The sequence below is a fragment of the Pseudorasbora parva genome, chromosome 7, assembly GCF_024679245.1.
Source record: "Pseudorasbora parva isolate DD20220531a chromosome 7, ASM2467924v1, whole genome shotgun sequence".
Classification (NCBI taxonomy): Eukaryota; Metazoa; Chordata; class Actinopteri; order Cypriniformes; family Gobionidae; genus Pseudorasbora; species Pseudorasbora parva.
Window position 1 is genome coordinate 1,836,707 of NC_090178.1, and position 19,764 is coordinate 1,856,470.

The following is a 19,764-nucleotide window of genomic DNA, read 5'->3' on the forward strand; positions in this document are numbered from 1 at the left end:
GCTACCTGTCCCAACTTTTTTGGAATGTGTAGCTCTCAAGAAATCAAAAATGAGCCAATATTTGCCATTACATTTTTAAATATCACTTTCAACATTTGATATGTTATCTATATTCTATTGTGAATAGAATACGTTTATGAGATTTATAAATTATTGCATTCCTTTTTTTATTTACAATTTGTAATGTCCCAACTTTTTTGGAATTGGGTTGGTATTTTTTCAATAAAAAATCAAATAAATTGAATAAACTCATAAAATACAGCTATACAACATAGTTCAAAACATAATAATTAATACTTTCTGTACATTGACTCTGTGTTTTATTTATTCCTACTATATATACTGTATACACTATAATATATAGTGTATATTTATAAAAGCCATATACACTATACAGCTTTCCTTAGTTTTCTCAAATCTTGTAGTTAACATTGCATTGATGTGTTGATGTTTCAACATTTCATTTTTAACTTTAGGATGTATTTGCAACTAAAGTTTCTTGCTAATCTATATATTGTATCTATGTGTATCTACGAAGTTGTCAGAGTGTTTTGTTCTTGCTTGGATTTTTTTTCATGTTTTTTTAATTATCCGTGAAGGTTTGTGATAAAAGAGATTGGATTTGCAAAGACTTTGGTGCTGTCTTTAAACGTATGTTTGATGTTTTTTTTTTGCAGCTAACTAACTCCTCCACCCTCCCCCCCCCTTTTGGCGGGAATGATTTAACTCTAATTATTGGTGCATTCACATCCTAATGAACAAGGTCTAACAATCGCCTTCAGTTATGACTATTCACTTTAAAAAGCTTCTCATTGCTTAATTCAATCCAAATTTTAAAGACAGGGTCTTTAGAGACGCGGCCACACATGCTGGAGGATTTCACAGTTTTTGTTTGTGGGAAGCAACTAGAAGCAATTAGTATATTTTTACTCTGATGTTGCATTTGGAATCAATCATGTTTCTCTCCTGTTAGACTATGTTGTCCAATACAAAAACAATTTCATCTGTCCCTATAGATTGAATTATTTTAACATAAAGAGATTAGCTATTGAATTTTGTGTGTGTGTGTGTGTGTGTGTGTGTGTGTGTGTGTGTGTGTGTGTGTGTTGCATGTCTGATTTCTCACAAACACGCCTGGATCATTCTTCACCCTAGAGCATTCAGTTAATGCGTAATTGAAAAAAGAAATCATTGCATTATCATAATTTTAAATTTCAATGTAGTAATGAAGAAAAATGAAACAGAAAAAATACCCTGCACACCTCTATGAACAGTATATTGCAATGTTTGAGTCACACAGCCTTCCACAGGTGTTGCATAACTGCAGTGTTGCAATATAATGAGTGTTTCTGCAAGCTACCGTAGTGTGTGGGATCTTGTCTGTTCTCTTCATGATGTCCTGTAATCATTCAGTGTTTATTTGTTAAAAATGCTGTTACACTGATGCAGGCAGAAGCAGTTTGTCCACATTGAAAGCAAAAATGCAATGCTAAACAAATTAGATTTTTTTAGGTGCAGTTACACATTACTTATGCACTATATTGCCTTTCCACACACATGAGCTTCCCATTGTTAATCCTGTGGGTTTAATATGGAGTCGGCCCACTCTCTCTAACAGCTCCAGCTCTTCTGGGAAGGCTTTCCTCAAGGTTTAGGAGTGTGTTTATGGGGATTTTTGCCCATTCTTCTAGAAGCTCATTTGTGAGGTCAGGCACTGATGTTGGACGAGAAGGCCTGGCTCTCAGTCTCCGCTCTAATTCATCCCAAAGCTGTTCTATCGGGTTGAGCTCAGGACTCTGTGCAGGCCAGTCAAGTTCCTCCACACCAAACTCCTCATCCATGTCTTTATGGAGCGACGCTTTGTGCACTGGAGCGCAGTCATGCTGGGACAGGAAGGGGCCGTCCACAAACTGACCCCACAAAGTCAGGAGCGTAAAGTTGTGCAAAATGTCTTGGTGAAGCATTAAGAGTTCCTTTCACTAGAATTAAGAGGCCAACCGCCGAAAAAACAACCCCACCCATAACCCCCCCTCCACCAAACTTCACACTTGGCTCAACACAGTCAGGTAAGTCCCGTTCTCCTGGCGACGCCAAACCCAGACTCGTCTATGGGATTGTCAGACTGAAGCGTGATTGGTCGCTCAGAGAACACGTCTCACTGCTCTAGAGTCCAGTGGCGGCTGCTTTACTCCACTGCATCCCACGCTTTGCATTGCTCTTGGTGATGTAAGGCTTGGATGAGCTGCTCGGCCATGGAAACCCATTCCATGAAGCTCTCTCCGCTGTTCTTGAGCTCATCTGAAGGCCACAGAAGTCTGGAGGTCTGGAGCTGCTGACTCTGCAGAAAGTTGGAGACTTCTGCGCACTGAGACCCTCAGCATTAGCTGACCCCGCTCTGTGATTTCACTTCGTGGCTGAGTTGCTGTTGTTCCCAATGGCTTCCTCTTTGTTCTAATCCCACTATCAGTTGAGCGTGGAATATTTAGTAGTGAGGAAATGTCAGGAATGGACTTATTGCACAGGTGGCAACCTATCACGGCCCCACGCTTGAGTTCACTGAGCTCCTGAGAGCGACCCATTCTTTCACTAATGTGTGTAGAAGCGTCTGCAGGCCTAGAGCTTGATTTATACACGGACTGAACACCTGAACTCAGGGATTTGAAGGGGCGGCCCAATACTTTTGGCTGTATAGTGTATAATAGGGCTATAATAAATTGAAAAATTAAATGATACTATAAAAATGAAGCATCTCTGTCTTAATGAGAGAGTCATTCATTCAAACGGCTTATTTATTTTGCAATAAAGCAACTGGCTTAAAACACAATACAGTGGCTTTTTTCTCCTATCTTGATTTTTACTGGCATTTTAACTTTGTCAACTTGCTTTTAAGGTGTTCATTTTACATGTTATTTTTTCTACATTATTAATTACACCAAATGCACATGTTGAATTGACAGCCCTAAATTATATACAACTATATGCAATAAAATACTTTCGGCCAGTGTGATTTTCATCAGCCATGCAAATCCAATTGAATGGCTGATGAAATATCCCGTTGTGATTCGTTTGGGACAAACACTCACAGTTACACTGACGAGAGCTCGTATCGCACAATAATGATAGTCTGGAACAAAATCCAGATGCATCATACTAATGAGAATTTTCAAGGAAATGTGCTTAACCGACATGAAAACGATAGAAAAATTCTTAATGGCTCCAAAAAATTGTCTTTATTTTATTTATGCATTCTTGATGTGTTTCTCTTTGTGCTTTTTTGTTGATCTGAGATGGGTGGCTTCTGGATCCCTCTGAGTTCATTCGCCCTGCTTTGAGAGTGAGGGAGGAGAAGGATTCTTGATCTCAGGGAGTCTGCAAAGATAATTACGCCTTAAGGGGAGCGGAAGGGGATAAATGGAAAAGCTCAATTAATGCTGGTTGTCATTACCAGTCTATTTGCTCAGGTTGAGGAATATAAAAAGCCCTGCTAATCTGAGTGTAGATGCACACCCACAATGGTGGTCGGGCCGAGATATGAGGGACGGTCATTAAACCCCTGATGTCTCAGCCATCTGATGATGGTGACTCAAACACGCCGCACAGATATAGCAATTCATGTCACAAGCAAACCATTACAGCCATCAGCGCACAAACTGGCACGATGTCAGATGCCACCAGTCGGTTTTCTTTTTCAGACAGCCATTGTGTTAAGCTCGGAGAGGAATGCTAACTAGCTATACAAACAATACCCAGAGGATAATTGAATTGCTCAGAGATTGTTCTGTCATAACTCAGGAGATGTTGTCATAATGCAGTTCGCAAAGCCTTTTTAATTCCATGATTTGGTTTTAAGTTCGGAATAATGGACTCTTGTCCATTGAAGGTGTGCATTATTTCCTAATAATTCAACCAGAGTCAATTATTCTGCTTACGGTAACCACACCTCAAGACATTGTTCAGACGTTTTATTTCAAGACTTTTGTCAGGTTTTTGTCCTTAAATGCTCTTGTGTGTTGGAATAATTTCTTATGGATGTAATCTCAAACTACAAATCTAAGAGCTTGTAACAGACATTTGAGCCACTAATAGCAGACTAATGCAGTTCAGTCAGGACCACTTTGAGAATGAGCAGACACACGAGCTATTCCTGGCATTAAGAGCCATTGTTTTATTACTAATTTGAAAAGTAAGGTAATGTAAGATCATTTGAATGTTTTTTAAGAATGGCAAAGTATGTGAAAGGTTTTATCTAAGAATTAAGGGATTAAAACAAAGCCAAAAAAACAAAGTAGACTATGGGTAAAGGTAAAAGGTACGTGTGTGTGTGTGTGTGTGTGTGTTCTACCAAAAATGTGCTGGAGCCCACTGTTGCTATAGCAACGAACCACACTTTTACGTGATTCTGATTTTCAGATAAACCAAGCACTCTTATTTCACTGTTGTCGCCAATGTTGAGGTTATTTCTGCTTCGCACATTTAGTGTTACTGTATTGTTAAAATATAGTTAGTGATTCGAAACGTGAGCGCCAGTGGTTGCATGTCAAAGTGTGGTTTGAATGCCCCGCCCCCTCCTGCTGAACCGGCCGTTTTGATTGGTTCGCCCGAGTCAGTCCTGTCTGCAATTGGCTGAAGCTCAGTCAGCACCTTTATCAAAGTACTTTGTACTTTTGGTTAAAAATAAAGGTTGTGAAGTTGAATACTTAATTTTTGGTTAAACTCAAGTAAATGTACCACAATTTAATTATACTTAAGCTAGTAGAAAAAAGTGAAAAATGTACTCAAGTAACAAAAGTATTTGTAATTAGTTCCGCTCCACCTCTGACTGTATGTGTGTGACTGAGCGAGAGAGAGAATGTGCTTTCCGTACATAATAAAATGTTATTTTGTGGAAAAAACATGGACATAATTTGTGGTTTTTCTCCTTTTGTTTACTATATTTATTTGCTTGGTCTGTGTCGCTGTGGGTTTTGGTCCTTTATCTGTTTTTGTCTGTAAGGACCTTTGAAATGACTGACATCATTTGGCGTAGTGATATAGAACTGTAATGCGGTCAAAACCTGCTGGAACTACTTTCCCTGAAAATAACTGCACACCTTAGAACATTCATCAACCAATTAGATTGAAGCATTCAACAGCCCCATAGTATAAAGTGAGAAAAATTAGATTTTTGTGATTCAGATCATCAAAGTCTACGCGTTTTTTTCTGGTTTGACACGCGATCCAAATCATGATCCCACACGCTGATTCATAAGCCATTATTTAGTTTTAAATAACTGTAGTGTTTTAGCCACTGTAGTGAGATGGGCTTTGTAACGACGTCTTTAGTGCCTTTATGGGTCTTGAGAGAGGAAATGACATTGGTGTCAATGAAGGCCTTTCTGAGCCATCGGATTTCAACACTAATATCTTCATCTGTGTGTGAAGATGAGCGGAGGACTGACGGCTGGCCAACCACAGGAGGAATTAATCACACAATGCACATTTTTGGGTGAATGAACCCTTTAATATGTAAGAAAGCTTGACTAAAGTGAACTGCGAAGGGAAAACAATGCAGCAAAAGTGTTAAAGTATAACCTACGCATGCCTGGTCAATCCCTCACAGCTAATATTACTCCGTCACAAGCGAAAGTTATGAGGAATTAATGACAGAATGCACATTTTTGGGTGTACATTTTTTTTTAATTTAAAGTTTTAGTAATTATTTTGTGTGATTTTTAATTATTTTATTTCTATAATTATGTCTATTTAGGCAACCAGCTAAAATAAAATAAGTTTACTTATAAATTAAACACACAGACACACACACACACACACACACACACACACACACACACACACACACACACACACACACACACACACACACACACACACACACATATATATTTAGTTATAATCTATTTTATTTATAACACAAATGTTTTAATGGTTTTAGTTTCCATTTTAGTGAATTAATAACCCTTATTTATACACTCTTACACACACACACACACACACACACACACACACACACACACACACACACACACACACACTCAATCACTTTATTAGAACTATACTGTATATTCCGCATTACATCACATTCAAATGTTTCATGCTGACGTGCAAGACAATTTTCTCTTTTCGTGGCTAATATTCATATTTCCTTCAATTTCTCTCTTTTTACAGGTTTCATTTTTACATGTGGTGGGACATTAAAAGGGAAAAACGGGACCATAGAAAGTCCGGGCTTTCCTCACGGATACCCAAACGGAGCGAACTGCACGTGGGTTATTGTAGCCGAGGAGATGAGCAGAATACATATAGTTTTTCAGTCCTTCGCTGTGGAGGAGGAATATGACTTTTTATCATTATACGATGGGCATCCTCATCCTGCGAACTTCAGAACGAGGTAAGAGCAGAGTTTGCTGGCTTTTAGTGCTGTTGTGTACTCCTTAAAGGATCACTTCACTTTTAAATAAACTTTTGCTGATCGTTTACTCACCCTCATGTCCTCCCAGATGTCCATGTCTTTCATTCTTTAGTGGAAAATAAATGAAGGTTTTTGATGAAAATATTCCAGGATTTTTCTCCATATAATTGACTTCAATGGGAAACAAACGGTTCAAGGTCCAAATGACAGTTTCAGTGCAGCTTAAAAAGCTTTAACCCTTGTTTGGTGTTCGGGTCTGTTGGACCCGTTTTCATTTTTTATCAAAAGAAAAATAATACGATTAATTATTTTTTCAAACTGAGACTGGTTGGCCTTGGCTCATTTTCTGTGAGGAATATTTATCAGAACACATTTTAAATGACCACACACTGTACACCCCCCTACACATTTATATTACACACAGGATGTTCGGGTCCACTAATAAAAGTGTGGGAATTGTATGTCCTGTGTACCTTTACTCTGTCCTCCTCCTGTCTGGGCCTGCTGTTAGTGTGTTTGTGTTCATGTATATGGTTTATGAGGACACAAACGTGCATAATGACATGAGTATTACAACGTAAACATGGTTTATTTCGACATATGTGTCCTCATACTAAAACATCCTAAATGGTGTTTTTTGAAATTCCAAAAATGCCAAGTTTTCTCTGATTTAGTAGGTTTATGGGTAGGTTTAGTGTAGGGGGATAGATTATACAGTTTGTACATTAGAAAAAACATTATGCCTATGGAAAGTAACCATATACCACATATCCGTGTGTGTGTGTGTGTGTGTGTGTGTGTGTGTGTGGGTGTGTGTGTGTGGGTGGGTGTGTGTGTGTGCTAGGGCTGCACGATTTGGGGAAAATATATAATTGCGATTATTCTGGGTAAAATTGCGATTGCAATTTAAAATGCGATTATTGTTATTATAATTTTTTACAAATGAAAAGTGTGTGTATATAGCATTTTGTGTTTATATATTAATGTGACTAATAATAATAATTATGATTATTATTACTGCTAAAAATAAGAAATATTACCATTACAATAACATTTTCATAATTACAAATAAAAAGTACGTCAGAGTACGTCAGAATAAATATAAAAATATAATACTAATACTAATTATTATTATTATTTTTGTAATATTTTACAGAAAACTTATTTTACACACACACAAAAAAAAACTGCTGGGTTACCTAATATGCAGACAGCCTATCACTAAAAAACATTGGAAAGGTCTAAGCCTAAGGAGTTATTCTTAAAGTCTGTCTTTAATATGAAATATGAACCTCTTGTGCATCCACTGTGGGGGAAAACTCCTGTACATTGAAGAAAAACATGGATTGTCCAACAAATGTATAATTTTTTAAAGTTTTATTAAGTTTTAAAATGTATTAAGCATTATTTTCTTATTATTGATGACTCAAAAGTTTTTAATTCATACTGAAAGCCAGAGGGCGCTCTCGAGCGGAAAACGCCACATTCGCCTCAGAGAAGTAATTGACGTTAGTTTTCAGGAAACCCATGATGTGAAGCTAACGCTGTAAACAGAAGATAGAGACGCTTTGATTAAACATGACGACAATAAACACGACTGCAGCAAAATATGGTGTATTTGAGTTCTTCAAGCCGTCAAGGGTATTTTCATAATAATAAAGTGTATTATAATGCAGTGCTGATTGACAGAGAATGCTATAAAATAACGCATCGTCTGCCTCACTGTGATGAGAAGCCACATCAGCTCACACACACTCGACTGACGATATAAAGTGAGGTAAAACATGTTATTAAATGTTGTCTTTTGTTGAATAGGTTTATGAACGCTTCACTAGTTTGTGAAGATGTTTGACTCCTGTTGCTCTTTCAAACGCACATTATAAGCGACTCAAACTCGCAGTCTTTCAGACGGAGCAGCGTTTACTCCTGATCACAGAGCCGCTCTTCGCTAACACACTGGGCATTTATTTATTTAATTAAAATCGCAGCCTTTTGAGCTTTCATAATCGCACACGAGCCAAATCGCGATTGCGGTTTGATTTCGATTAATCGTGCAACCCTAGTGTGTGCGTGTGTGTTTTTGTGTATGTGTCGGGAGACGGGTTTATTTAGGATGGCGCGTCGATTTCACTAGAGTATGAATACATGAAAGATCGGAATTATTGCGCCGGAGACACCAATTGACACGGTCTCAGCAGACACTCCAGGATGCGTTGGTCATGTCCAGGCGCAGGTCCACCATCCGATTGGGACACAGCCCGGATCCGGGATAAACCTTGGGATAAACAGAGAGAGTAATGTTTATAACATTAATCTCGGGGGGTGCACTCATTTAAAGTAATGTAATCGTCAGGTTTTAGCCAGGTTTCTGTCAAACACAGCACATCTAAGTTATGATCTATAATCATATCATTAACAATAAGCGTTTTTGGAGAAAGGGATCGAATATTCAGCAACCCAAGCTTTATCAATTGTTCATCCGTATTATTTCTGTTGTTTATTTGTTGGACATCAATTTACATTTTTACTGTTGAATGATTTTGATGGTTTTTTGTATTTACTAATTCGGGGAACAGACACAGTCTCTATGTGATAATATCTAGGTGAAAGAGTCTCTATGTGCTGGGATTTAGCTGACTTTGGTGACATGAGACAGCTAGCAGACGGTTGGTTTAGCCAGTTTGTCTGCTTCCTGACCTGGGCCCCAGTGAGTCAAGGTTTAGCTCTAAGACTATGTGCCAAATTACTAGAGAGAAGAGCAGCACCAGCCCAGGAGGGATGAATGCCGTCTATCTTCAACAGGTCAGGTCTGCCCCAAAAACTTTTCCAATTGTCTATGAACCCTATGTTATTTTGCAGACACCACTTAGACAACCAGCCATTGAGTGATGATAATCTGTTAACTATTTCATCACTCCTTTTAGCAGGGAGGGGACCAGAGAAAAATACTGCCTTTGACATCGAACATGCGAGTTTACACACCTCTTTAATGTTAATTTTGGTGATCTCCGACTGGCAAAGTCGAACATCATTAGTGCCAACGTGAATAATAATCTTAGAGAATTTACGATTAGCTTTAGCCAGCACTTTTAAATTTGCTTTGATGTCAGGCGCTCTGGCTCCCGGTAAACATGTGACTATTACATTTACATTTACATTTAATCATTTAGCAGACGCTTTTATCCAAAGCAAAGACTATGGTGGCTGGTGTCTCTATTTTCACGTTCCGTGTAATAGAATCGCCAATAACTAGGGCACTTTGAACAGGATCCTTAGTGGGTGCGTCACTGAGTGGGGAGAACCTGTTTGATGTTCTAATCGGAACGGAAGAGCGGTTTTTTGATCCGCGACTATGCTTTCTCATCGTCACCCAGCCCTGCTGTGCGGGCTCAGCCGGAACCAAACAATGAGTGTTCACTAAGCTAGTCGCATCCAAAGCAGTATCTAAAGCTGTTACATTCTCACTACTCTCACATAAAGCTTGGATGCGTGTCTCTAAATCTGAAATCTTCTCCATCAGCCTGATTAATTCCTTACATTTATCACATGTGAAGCCCCGTTTGCCAACGGAGATAGATATGCTAAACATGTAGCATGCAGTGCAAGTGACAATGACAGGAGGAGAAGGCATGCCTTACGGTATTTGTTGATGAATCTAAAACTTACCACAGTTGTCTGATGGAGTCTTTTTAATAATCCAACTCACCACAGTTGTCTATAGCACTCAGAAAACAGGAGACCCGGATGCCGGGATGGAAAGCTACCAGGCTAGCGAAAAGCTAACGTGTTGTAGTGATTTGGATTAAAAGCTAGTGATGTCAAATTTAACTTGATAGGCTATATTAAACACTATATGGTGATGAGTAAGTTATATTTAGCAGTGTAGATAACAAAGAAAAAATATCAAATAGAGATTCAAACGCAGCTATACAGAGCTACAAACACTGAGGCAGGCAGCAGCAGCAGCAGCAACAAAGACAAAGAGAAAATATTAACCATATATGCTGTTTATATCGCTTGTAACTGGGATGAAGTAAACATCTGTTGAGTATTTTAACATAACATTTTTGATTGTGTTGAATTAAAAACCCAAAAATGCAGCGGGTCCACCAGACCCACAAACACTGGCTGAGTAACAAAAATATGAACAGCGTTCATACAGCTCATATTAATAAGAGTTAAACAACACCAGACAATGACCAAGGGTCTTATCTAGCCAAACCATCGCTCATTTAAACACAAAATAAACAAGTTTAAGTTTTATAAGCACAAATGCTGGCCTTGCTCTGTTCTGTGTCGCTGATTTAGGCCCTAATCCTAAATTAGGGAATAAAGGGTTAAAATTGAAAAAGTGGATATTTTGGTGTTCAGTGAATTTATAGCATAATTTTCATAATTAGTTCATAATTTTTCAAAGAAGAATAGGGTTCTTGGGTTCTCCAGGGTTAAATGAATGCATTTTTCGATTATATACTCATTTTATATATACTGAATGCACATGATATAATTGAACTTGTGTAAATGTATTTTTTCATGAAGAAAGAGTGTGTTTGACTAATCAGAATGAGTTTACCAGAGAGTTTGTGAGACTTATCTGTGAATTATAGACCTGATTACCGCCTCGACATGGGGCCCAAACTCTTCCCAATGCTTAAAAGCGCACAGAATTAACCTACACTAACTCTCCACCAATTAAAGGGTAAAGCAATTATTGCAACCAAACTCTCAGGCAGCCAGGAATAAAATCAGCAGACCCCCTGTGATCAGGTATCTGAAATCCACCCGTGGCAATTACAATGATTGAAAATATGTATTTTATGCCAATCTCGGCTTCACAGACGCCGTATCCAAAAAACAACGCTTCACTGGCTTAACAGATGCACATATTGTGCTAGTGATGTAATTTCCTCAGTATTCCCTCCATTAAAATGCCTAATAGTATAAGTCGTTTTTTTCCCTCAGAACGCCTCCGTTTGTGATTTGTGTTCGCTGTCACAGACGGATGGATTGATGTTCATGCCGGAAAGTGTTGGTCTGTATTGACTCTTCACTAAGCGACGCCCCCTTCGTTGTGGTTGCTCTATAGTCACTTATTCATGATGAATTGGAGATTTTCATGCATGCATTTTATCAGTGTTTCCTTTGGAGAAATGGCCTGATTAATGTCTGCTAACTGAGAGAACTCTGAGCTTCAGAAATATTCCCATTATATTCTCTCTTTAATAGGCCTTAGATTGGATATTAGATAGATTGAATGGCGGATGGATGGATGGATGGACGGACGGACGGACGGACGGACGGATTGAATGGCGGATGGATGGATGGACAGATGGATTGAATGGCGGATAGATAGATAGATAGATAGATAGATAGATAGATAGATAGATAGATAGATGGATGGATGGATGGATGGATGGATGGATGGATGGATGGATGGATGGGTGGGTGGGAGGGTGGATGGATGGATGGATGGATGGATGGATGGATGGATGGACGGATAGAATGGCGAATGGATTGAATGACAGATGGATGGACGGATAGATAGATAGACAGACAGACAGATAAATAGACAGACAGACCGATAGATAGATAGATAGATAGATAGATAGATAGATAGATAGATAGATAGATAGATGGATGGATGGATGGATGGATGGATGGATGGATGGATGGATGGATGGATGGATGGATGGTGGATGGATGGATGGATGGATGGATGGATGGATGGATAGATAGATAGATAGATAGATAGATAGATAGATAGATAGATAGATAGATAGATAGATAGATAGATAGATAGATAGATAGATAGATTGATAGATCTATTTGACCCCCTTGAACTTTGCGACCTTTTGCCACATTTCAGGCTTCAAACATAATGATATAAAACTGTAATTTTTTGTGAAGAATCAACAACAAGTGGGACACAATCATGAAGTGGAACGAAATTTATTGAATATTTCAAACTTTTTTAACTAATAAAAAACTGAAAAATTGGGCGTGCAAAATTATTCGGCCCCCTTAAGTTAACCCTTTGTAGCGCCCCCTTTTTCTGCGATTACAGCTGTGAGTCTCTTGGGGTTTGTCTCTATCAGTTTTGCACATCGAGAGACTGAAATGTTTGCCCGTTCCTCCTGCAGAACAGCTGGAGCTCAGTGAGGTTGGATGGAGAGCGTTTGTGAACAGCAGTTTTCAGATCTTTCCACAGATTCTCGACTGGATTCAGGTCTGGACTTTGACTTGGCCATTCTAACACCTGGATATGTTTATTTCTGAACTGTTCCATTGTAGATTTTGCTTTATGTTTTGGATCATTGTCTTGTTGGAAGACAAATCTCCGTCCCAGTCTCAGGTCTTTTGCAGACTCCATCAGGTTTTCTTCCAGAATGGTCCTGTATTTGGCTCCATCCATCTTCCCATCAGTTTGAACCATCTTCCCTGTCCCTGCTGAAGAAAAGCAGGCCCACACCATGATGCTGCCGCCACCATGTTTGACAGTGGGGATGGTGTGTGTTCAGGGTGATGAGCTGTGTTGCTTTTACGCCAAACATAACGTTTTTGCATTGTTGCCAAAAAGTTCAATTTTGGTTTCATCTGACCAGAGCACCTTCTTCCACATGTTTGGTGTGTCTCCCAGGTGGCTTGTGGCAAACTTTAAACAACACTTTTTATGGATATCTTTAAGAAATGTCTTTCTTCTTGCCACTCTTCCAGAAAGGCCAGATTTGTGCAGTATACGACTGATTGTTGTCCTATGGACAGAGTCTCCCACCTCAGCTGTAGATCTCTGCAGTTCCTCCAGAGGGATCATGGGCCTCTTGGCTGATCTCTGATCAGTCTTCTCCTTATATGAGCTGAAAGTTTAGAGGGACGGCCAGGTCTTGGTAGATTTGCAGTGGTCTGATACTCCTTCCATTTCAATATTATCGCTTGCACAGTGCTCCTTGGGATGTTTAAAGCTTGGTGTGGCAAGGGGGGCGTGGTTCAGCGAGGTCTCCAGCGGGAGAGAGGGCCGCGGGACGAGCGGTAAGTGAGTGGGTTGGACGCAGATTAATAACACCTGTCTCTTGTTCTAGTAATGAGCGCGGAGACGGGATAAAACACCAGCGGAACCGGAGACCAGGAAGAGAGAGAGTCGGACTGTTGATGCGAGACCCTGAGTTATCCGGAACCCGGAAGTGCGTGACCCGGAAGTGAAACTAAGACTGAGCATATGAGAAAACAGACACACACTGAAGTGTGCACGTTGAGATTGAGTTTGAAAATAAAAAGCATCAACAGTCCTGCCGACCCCCGTGTCCTCTTCCTTCCTTACTCTATCGAACTTGTTACACTGGTGCCGAAACCCGGGAAGGAAGCAGGACAGCGCCGCCGCCATGACAACGCCCTCCGCCTCGCCATTTGCGGATATCATCAACTCCCTCGCGGTCCTCCACCAGGAACACCATCAGGCATTGCTGGACCTTCGGACTGAACAGGAGCGCCGCTTCGAGGCGATCGTCCAAGGCCAGCAAGAGGACCGCGAGCGGTTCCGGAGCTGGATGGACCGGGAGGTTCGCGCCGAGGCCGCTGGGCGGGCCAGCGCACCGGTGCACGTGCCCCTGCAGAAAATGGGGCCGGAAGACGACCCGGAGGCCTTCGTCGATTTGTTCCAGAAGGCCGCGGAGGCCTGCGGGTGGCCCCGGGCACAGTGGCCGGTGCGCCTCATCCCCCTTCTATCCGGCGAAGCCCAGGCGGCCGCGCAACATCTACCGGTCGCGAACCTCCTGGACTACGACGACCTGAAGCGGGCCATACTTCAGCGGGTCGGCCGGACCCCAGAACAACACCGCCAGCGTTTCCGCTCCCTGGAGTGGGGTGAGTCCGGTCGACCCTTCGCCTTGGCCCAACAGCTCCGGGACGAGTGCCGCAGATGGCTGCTGGCCGGCGGCAGCGACGTGGACCATGTTGTCGATCTGGTGGTGCTGGAGCAGTTCATCACTCGGCTTCCCCGGCAGACCGCCGAGTGGGTCCAGTGCCACCGGCCCACGTCGCTGGAGACGGCCATCCACCTGGCGGAGGACCACCTGGTGGCGTGCCCGGGGGTCGGCGAACCCCCACTAACTTCTCCCTCTCTCCCTCTCCCCTCTCTCTCTCTCTCGACCTGTCCCTCTCCCCAGGTCCCGCCCTCCAGGCCCTCCTCGCGTCCCCCCCAGAGGCCGGGGTGGGATGGGCCTTGGACCGTCTGGGAGTTCGCGGGTCCCGCCCAGGGGGGCGGGGCCACTGGGGACTGGTGGTGACAATGGCTCTGGTTCCGCCCCCTTTCCGCGCTCATCCTCCAACCCACTCCCCGCCGCAGGGGTGGCGGGTAAGCCTGGGCTGGCCTGCTGGCGGTGCGGTGATCCGGATCATTTTGTGGACCGATGTCCGAGGATGGACATCGGGACAATGATCCGGATCCCGGACGTCCAGCGGACCACCCCCGATCAAGCAGGAGAGTACCAAATTCCTGTAAGTATCAAGGGGGGTACATATCAGGCCTTGGTGGATTCAGGATGTAACCAAACCTCGATCCATCAAAGCCTGATGCAGCCTGGGTCGTTGGATACAAGCCGCATGGTTAAGGTGCGGTGTGTGCACGGGGATGTGGTGGAATATCCGGTTGTCCCAGTCACGATACAGTTTAGGGGGAAAAAGCATAATGTTGAGGTGGCGGTTAGTCCCCACCTCCGGCATCCGCTAATTCTGGGGACGAATTGGCCCGCCTTTTCGGCGTTATTGGGGTCGTTATGCGCGGATGCCGCTTGGGGAAACAAGGCTAGGAACGGGGCGGTGCGAGTGCAGGTTGGCGAGACTGATACGGGACCCTTGGGAACAGCTTCAGGAGAACCGAGCGGGGTTGAGAGACTGATTCTCTCGGACCGCGATGACTTCCCTCTGGAGCAGTCCCAAGATGAGACTCTAAAACATGCTTTCCAACAGGTCCGCACTATCGACGGTCAGTCCCTCCAACCCGCATTGCCCGTCACGTATCCTTATTTTGCCATAATTAAGGATAGGTTGTATCGAGTGACCCAAGACGCTCAGACAAAAGTGGATACAACCCAGTTGTTAGTACCAAAGAGCCGCCGGGAAATGCTTTTCCAGGCGGCTCACTCTAACCCGATGGCGGGCCACCTGGGACAGGCGGCCACGCTGAATCGTTTAATGACCCGATTTTTTTGGCCAGGCATTCATGACAATGTGCGCAGGTGGTGCGCGTCTTGTCCTGAATGTCAGTTGGTGAACCCACTGGCCGCCCCAAAAGCGCCATTGCGCCCCCTACCATTAATGCAGGTCCCCTTCGAGAGAATTGCGATGGACCTCATCGGGCCATTAGAGCGATCCGCACGCGGACATCCTTTTGCGCTAGTGATCGTGGACTACGCAACACGATATCCGGAAGCAGTGGCTCTCCGCAACATCTCGGCGAAGAGTGTTGCGGACGCACTGTTTCGTTTGATCTCCCGGGTGGGGATTCCGAAAGAAATCCTCACTGATCAAGGCACGGCGTTTATGTCACGCACGTTAAGCGAATTATACGGATTATTGGGCATTAAATCCATTCGAACCAGCGTCTATCACCCACAAACAGACGGCTTGGTCGAACGATTTAATCGCACTCTTAAATCCATGATCCGTAAATTCGTACAGGAAGACGCCAAAAATTGGGATCGGTGGTTAGAACCCCTCTTATTTGCTGTGCGCGAGGTCCCGCAAGCCTCCACGGGGTTTTCCCCCTTCGAGCTTCTCTACGGGCGACAGCCACGGGGGGTGCTGGACGTCCTACGAGAAACTTGGGAGGAGGGGCCTTCGTTGGCTAAAAACGAAATTCAGTACGTCATGGACTTGCGAACAAAACTCCACACATTGGGGCGGCTATCTAGGGAGAATTTGTTGCAAGCCCAGGACCGCCAGAGCCGGTCATATAACAGGGGTACTAAACTACGCAAATTCACACCGGGAGAGAAAGTGCTCGTTCTACTCCCAACGTCGAGCTCAAAATTAATGTCAAAGTGGCAGGGGCCGTTTGAGGTCGCACGGCAGATAGGAGAGCTCGATTATGAAGTGATACGATCCGATAGGAACGGGGCACGTCAAATATACCACCTCAATCTGCTTAAAAAATGGAATGAGGTGGAATCGGTGTTGTTGGCAACGGTGATCGGGGGAGAGGATGATCTCGGGCCAGAGGCGAGCATTAAAGCGCAATCAGTCGCGTTGGCCCCAGGGGGAGATCACCTCTCACCGTTACAACTCGCTGATTTATCGAAATTACAGGCGGAGTTCGCTGACGTGTTCTCGCCCCTACCGGGACGTACCGACTTGATTCAGCACCATATCGAGACCGAGCCGGGCGTGGTAGTTCGCAGCCGGCCGTATCGCTTGCCTGAACACAAGAAAAAAGTAGTTCAGGACGAATTAGGCGCAATGCTCGACATGGGAGTAATCGAGGAGTCCAACAGTGACTGGGCGAGCCCGATAGTTTTGGTCCCCAAAACAGACGGCTCGGTCAGGTTCTGTGTGGACTACCGCAAGGTGAACGCTGTGTCGAAGTTCGACGCGTATCCAATGCCACGGGTTGACGAACTGCTTGATCGGTTAGGCACGGCTCGATTTTATTCGACACTGGACTTAACAAAGGGCTATTGGCAGATCCCCTTGTCTCCATTGTCCAAAGAAAAAACAGCTTTCACCACGCCGTTTGGATTACACCAATTTGTCACGCTTCTTTTCGGCTTGTTCGGGGCGCCCGCAACCTTCCAGCGGCTCATGGATAGGATTTTGCGTCCCCATGCGGCATATGCTGCTGCGTACCTAGATGACATAGTGATTTATAGTCACGATTGGCAGTGGCATATGCAGCATGTGAGGGCGGTCCTGAGGTCGCTGAGGAGAGCGGGGCTCACGGCCAATCCGAAGAAGTGTGCGATTGGGCGGGTGGAAGTAAGGTATCTGGGCTTCCACTTGGGTCATGGACAGGTGCGTCCCCAAATTGATAAGACTGCCGCAATTGCAACCTGTCCGAGGCCCAAGACCAAAAAGGAGGTAAGACAGTTCTTGGGGCTGGCGGGATATTATAGACGGTTTATACCAAATTATTCGGACCTCACCAGCCCTTTGACTGATCTTACTAGAAAGGGGCTACCAGATACGGTCCAGTGGACGGAGCTGTGTCAACAGGCTTTTACCCAAGTAAAGGCTGCTCTATGTGGCGGGCCGCTGTTACACTCCCCTGACTTTTCTCTCCCTTTCTTGTTGCAGACTGACGCGTCGGACAGGGGGCTGGGCGCAGTCCTGGCCCAGGAGGTGGAGGGGGGAGAGCGGCCGGTGCTGTACATTAGCCGCAAGCTCTCCAAGAGAGAAGCTAAGTACAGCACCATAGAAAAGGAGTGTTTGGCCATCAGATGGGCCGTTCTCACCCTCCGCTACTACCTCCTGGGGCGGGAGTTCACTCTCTGTTCGGACCACGCTCCTCTCCAATGGCTCCACCGCATGAAGGATACCAACGCGCGGATCACCCGTTGGTATCTGGCTCTCCAGCCGTTTAAGTTCAAGGTGGTCCACAGGCCGGGTGCTCAGATGGCTGTGGCCGATTTCCTCTCCAGAAATGGGGGGGGGGGGGCTGCAGGCCGGACGGCTCCCCGGCCTGAGTCGGGCGGTCGGGGTATGTGGCAAGGGGGCGTGGTTCAGCGAGGTCTGCAGCGGGAGAGAGGGCCGCGGGACGAGCGGTAAGTGAGTGGGTTGGACGCAGATTAATAACACCTGTCTCTTGTTCTAGTAATGAGCGCGGAGACGGGATAAAACACCAGCGGAACCGGAGACCAGGAAGAGAGAGAGTCGGACTGTTGATGCGAGACCCTGAGTTATCCGGAACCCGGAAGTGCGTGACCCGGAAGTGAAACTAAGACTGAGCATATGAGAAAACAGACACACACTGAAGTGTGCACGTTGAGATTGAGTTTGAAAATAAAAAGCATCAACAGTCCTGCCGACCCCCGTGTCCTCTTCCTTCCTTACTCTATCGAACTTGTTACACTTGGGAAATCTTTTTTTTATCCAAATCCGGCTTTAAACTTCTCCACAACAGTATCTCGGACCTGCCTGGTGTGTTCCTTGTTCTTCATGATGCTCTCTGCACTTTAAACGGACCTCTGAGACGATCACAGTGCAGGTGCTTTTATTCGGAGACTTGATTACACACAGGTGGATTCTCTTTATCATCATTAGTCCTTTAGGTCAACATTGGATCATTCAGAGATCCTCACTGAACTTCTGGAGAGAGTTTGCTGCACTGAAAGTAAAGGGGCCAAATCATTTTGCACGCCCAATTTTTCTGTTTTTGATTTGTTAATATCCAATAAATTTCGTTCCTCTTCATGATTGTGTCCCACTTGTTGTTGATTCTTCACAAAAAAATACAGTTTCATATCTTTGTTTGAAGCCTGAAATGTGGCAAAAGGTTGCAAAGTTCAAGGGGGCTGAATACTTTCACAAGGCACTGTAGATAGATGGACGGACGGACGGACAGATAGATAGATAGATAGATAGATAGATAGATAGATAGATAGATAGATAGATAGATAGATAGATAGATAGATAGATAGATAGATAGATAGATAGATAGATAGATACACAGATGGATAGATTTATTTTCATGCATGTATTGTATCAGTGTTTCCTTTGGAGAAATGGCCTGATTAATGTCTGCTAACAGAGAATAAGGCCAGTCGCTTCTTTACTCTCTTACAGAGATTTGAACCATCCCGTCTGCTCGCTGAGCTTCAGAAGTTTCCCCATTATATACTCTCTTTAATAGGCCTTAGATTGAATACAGCAAATCTTCGCAAAAACACATTGTGGAATACGAGCAGGCCCTTCATTATCTGAGCTGTAAGTAAATCAATAGTTTTTTTTCCCTCCTCTGCAGAAATGCCACTTCATTTGCAGTTATTAAAGCATTAATCTTATGAAGAATGTGAAGGCGGTAATGCCAGTTACATGTTCTTGGGCTTAACAGAATTACTCAAACATTTATGAGTGTTGGGTAAGTGCTTCGATAAAAGAACAGCAGAACAGTTTCATTACCATTACGCAACAGAGGTGTGTGTTACTCTGACCGATCCACGAGAGGAGTGTGTGTTATTCTGACCGATCCACAAGAGCAGTGTGTGTTATTCTGACCAATCCACAAGAGCAGTGTGTGTTACTCTGACCGATCCACGAGAGCAGTGTGTGTTATTCTGACCGATCCACAAGAGCAGTGTGTGTTACTCTGACCGATCCACGAGAGCAGTGTGTGTTATTCTGACCGATCCACGAGAGCAGTGTGTGTT

General features: G+C 43.8%; 1 protein-coding gene across 2 annotated transcripts in view; it reads left to right on the forward strand.

Moving 5' to 3' along the window:
• Positions 1-19,764, forward strand: part of csmd3a (CUB and Sushi multiple domains 3a) — a 579,356-nt gene that overhangs the window by 34,821 nt on the left and 524,771 nt on the right. For both annotated transcript variants that reach the window (XM_067447773.1, XM_067447774.1), the window contains exon 2: positions 6,166-6,388. In XM_067447773.1, the coding sequence (XP_067303874.1) occupies positions 6,166-6,388 (223 nt within the window). The remainder of the gene's footprint in view (positions 1-6,165; positions 6,389-19,764) is intronic.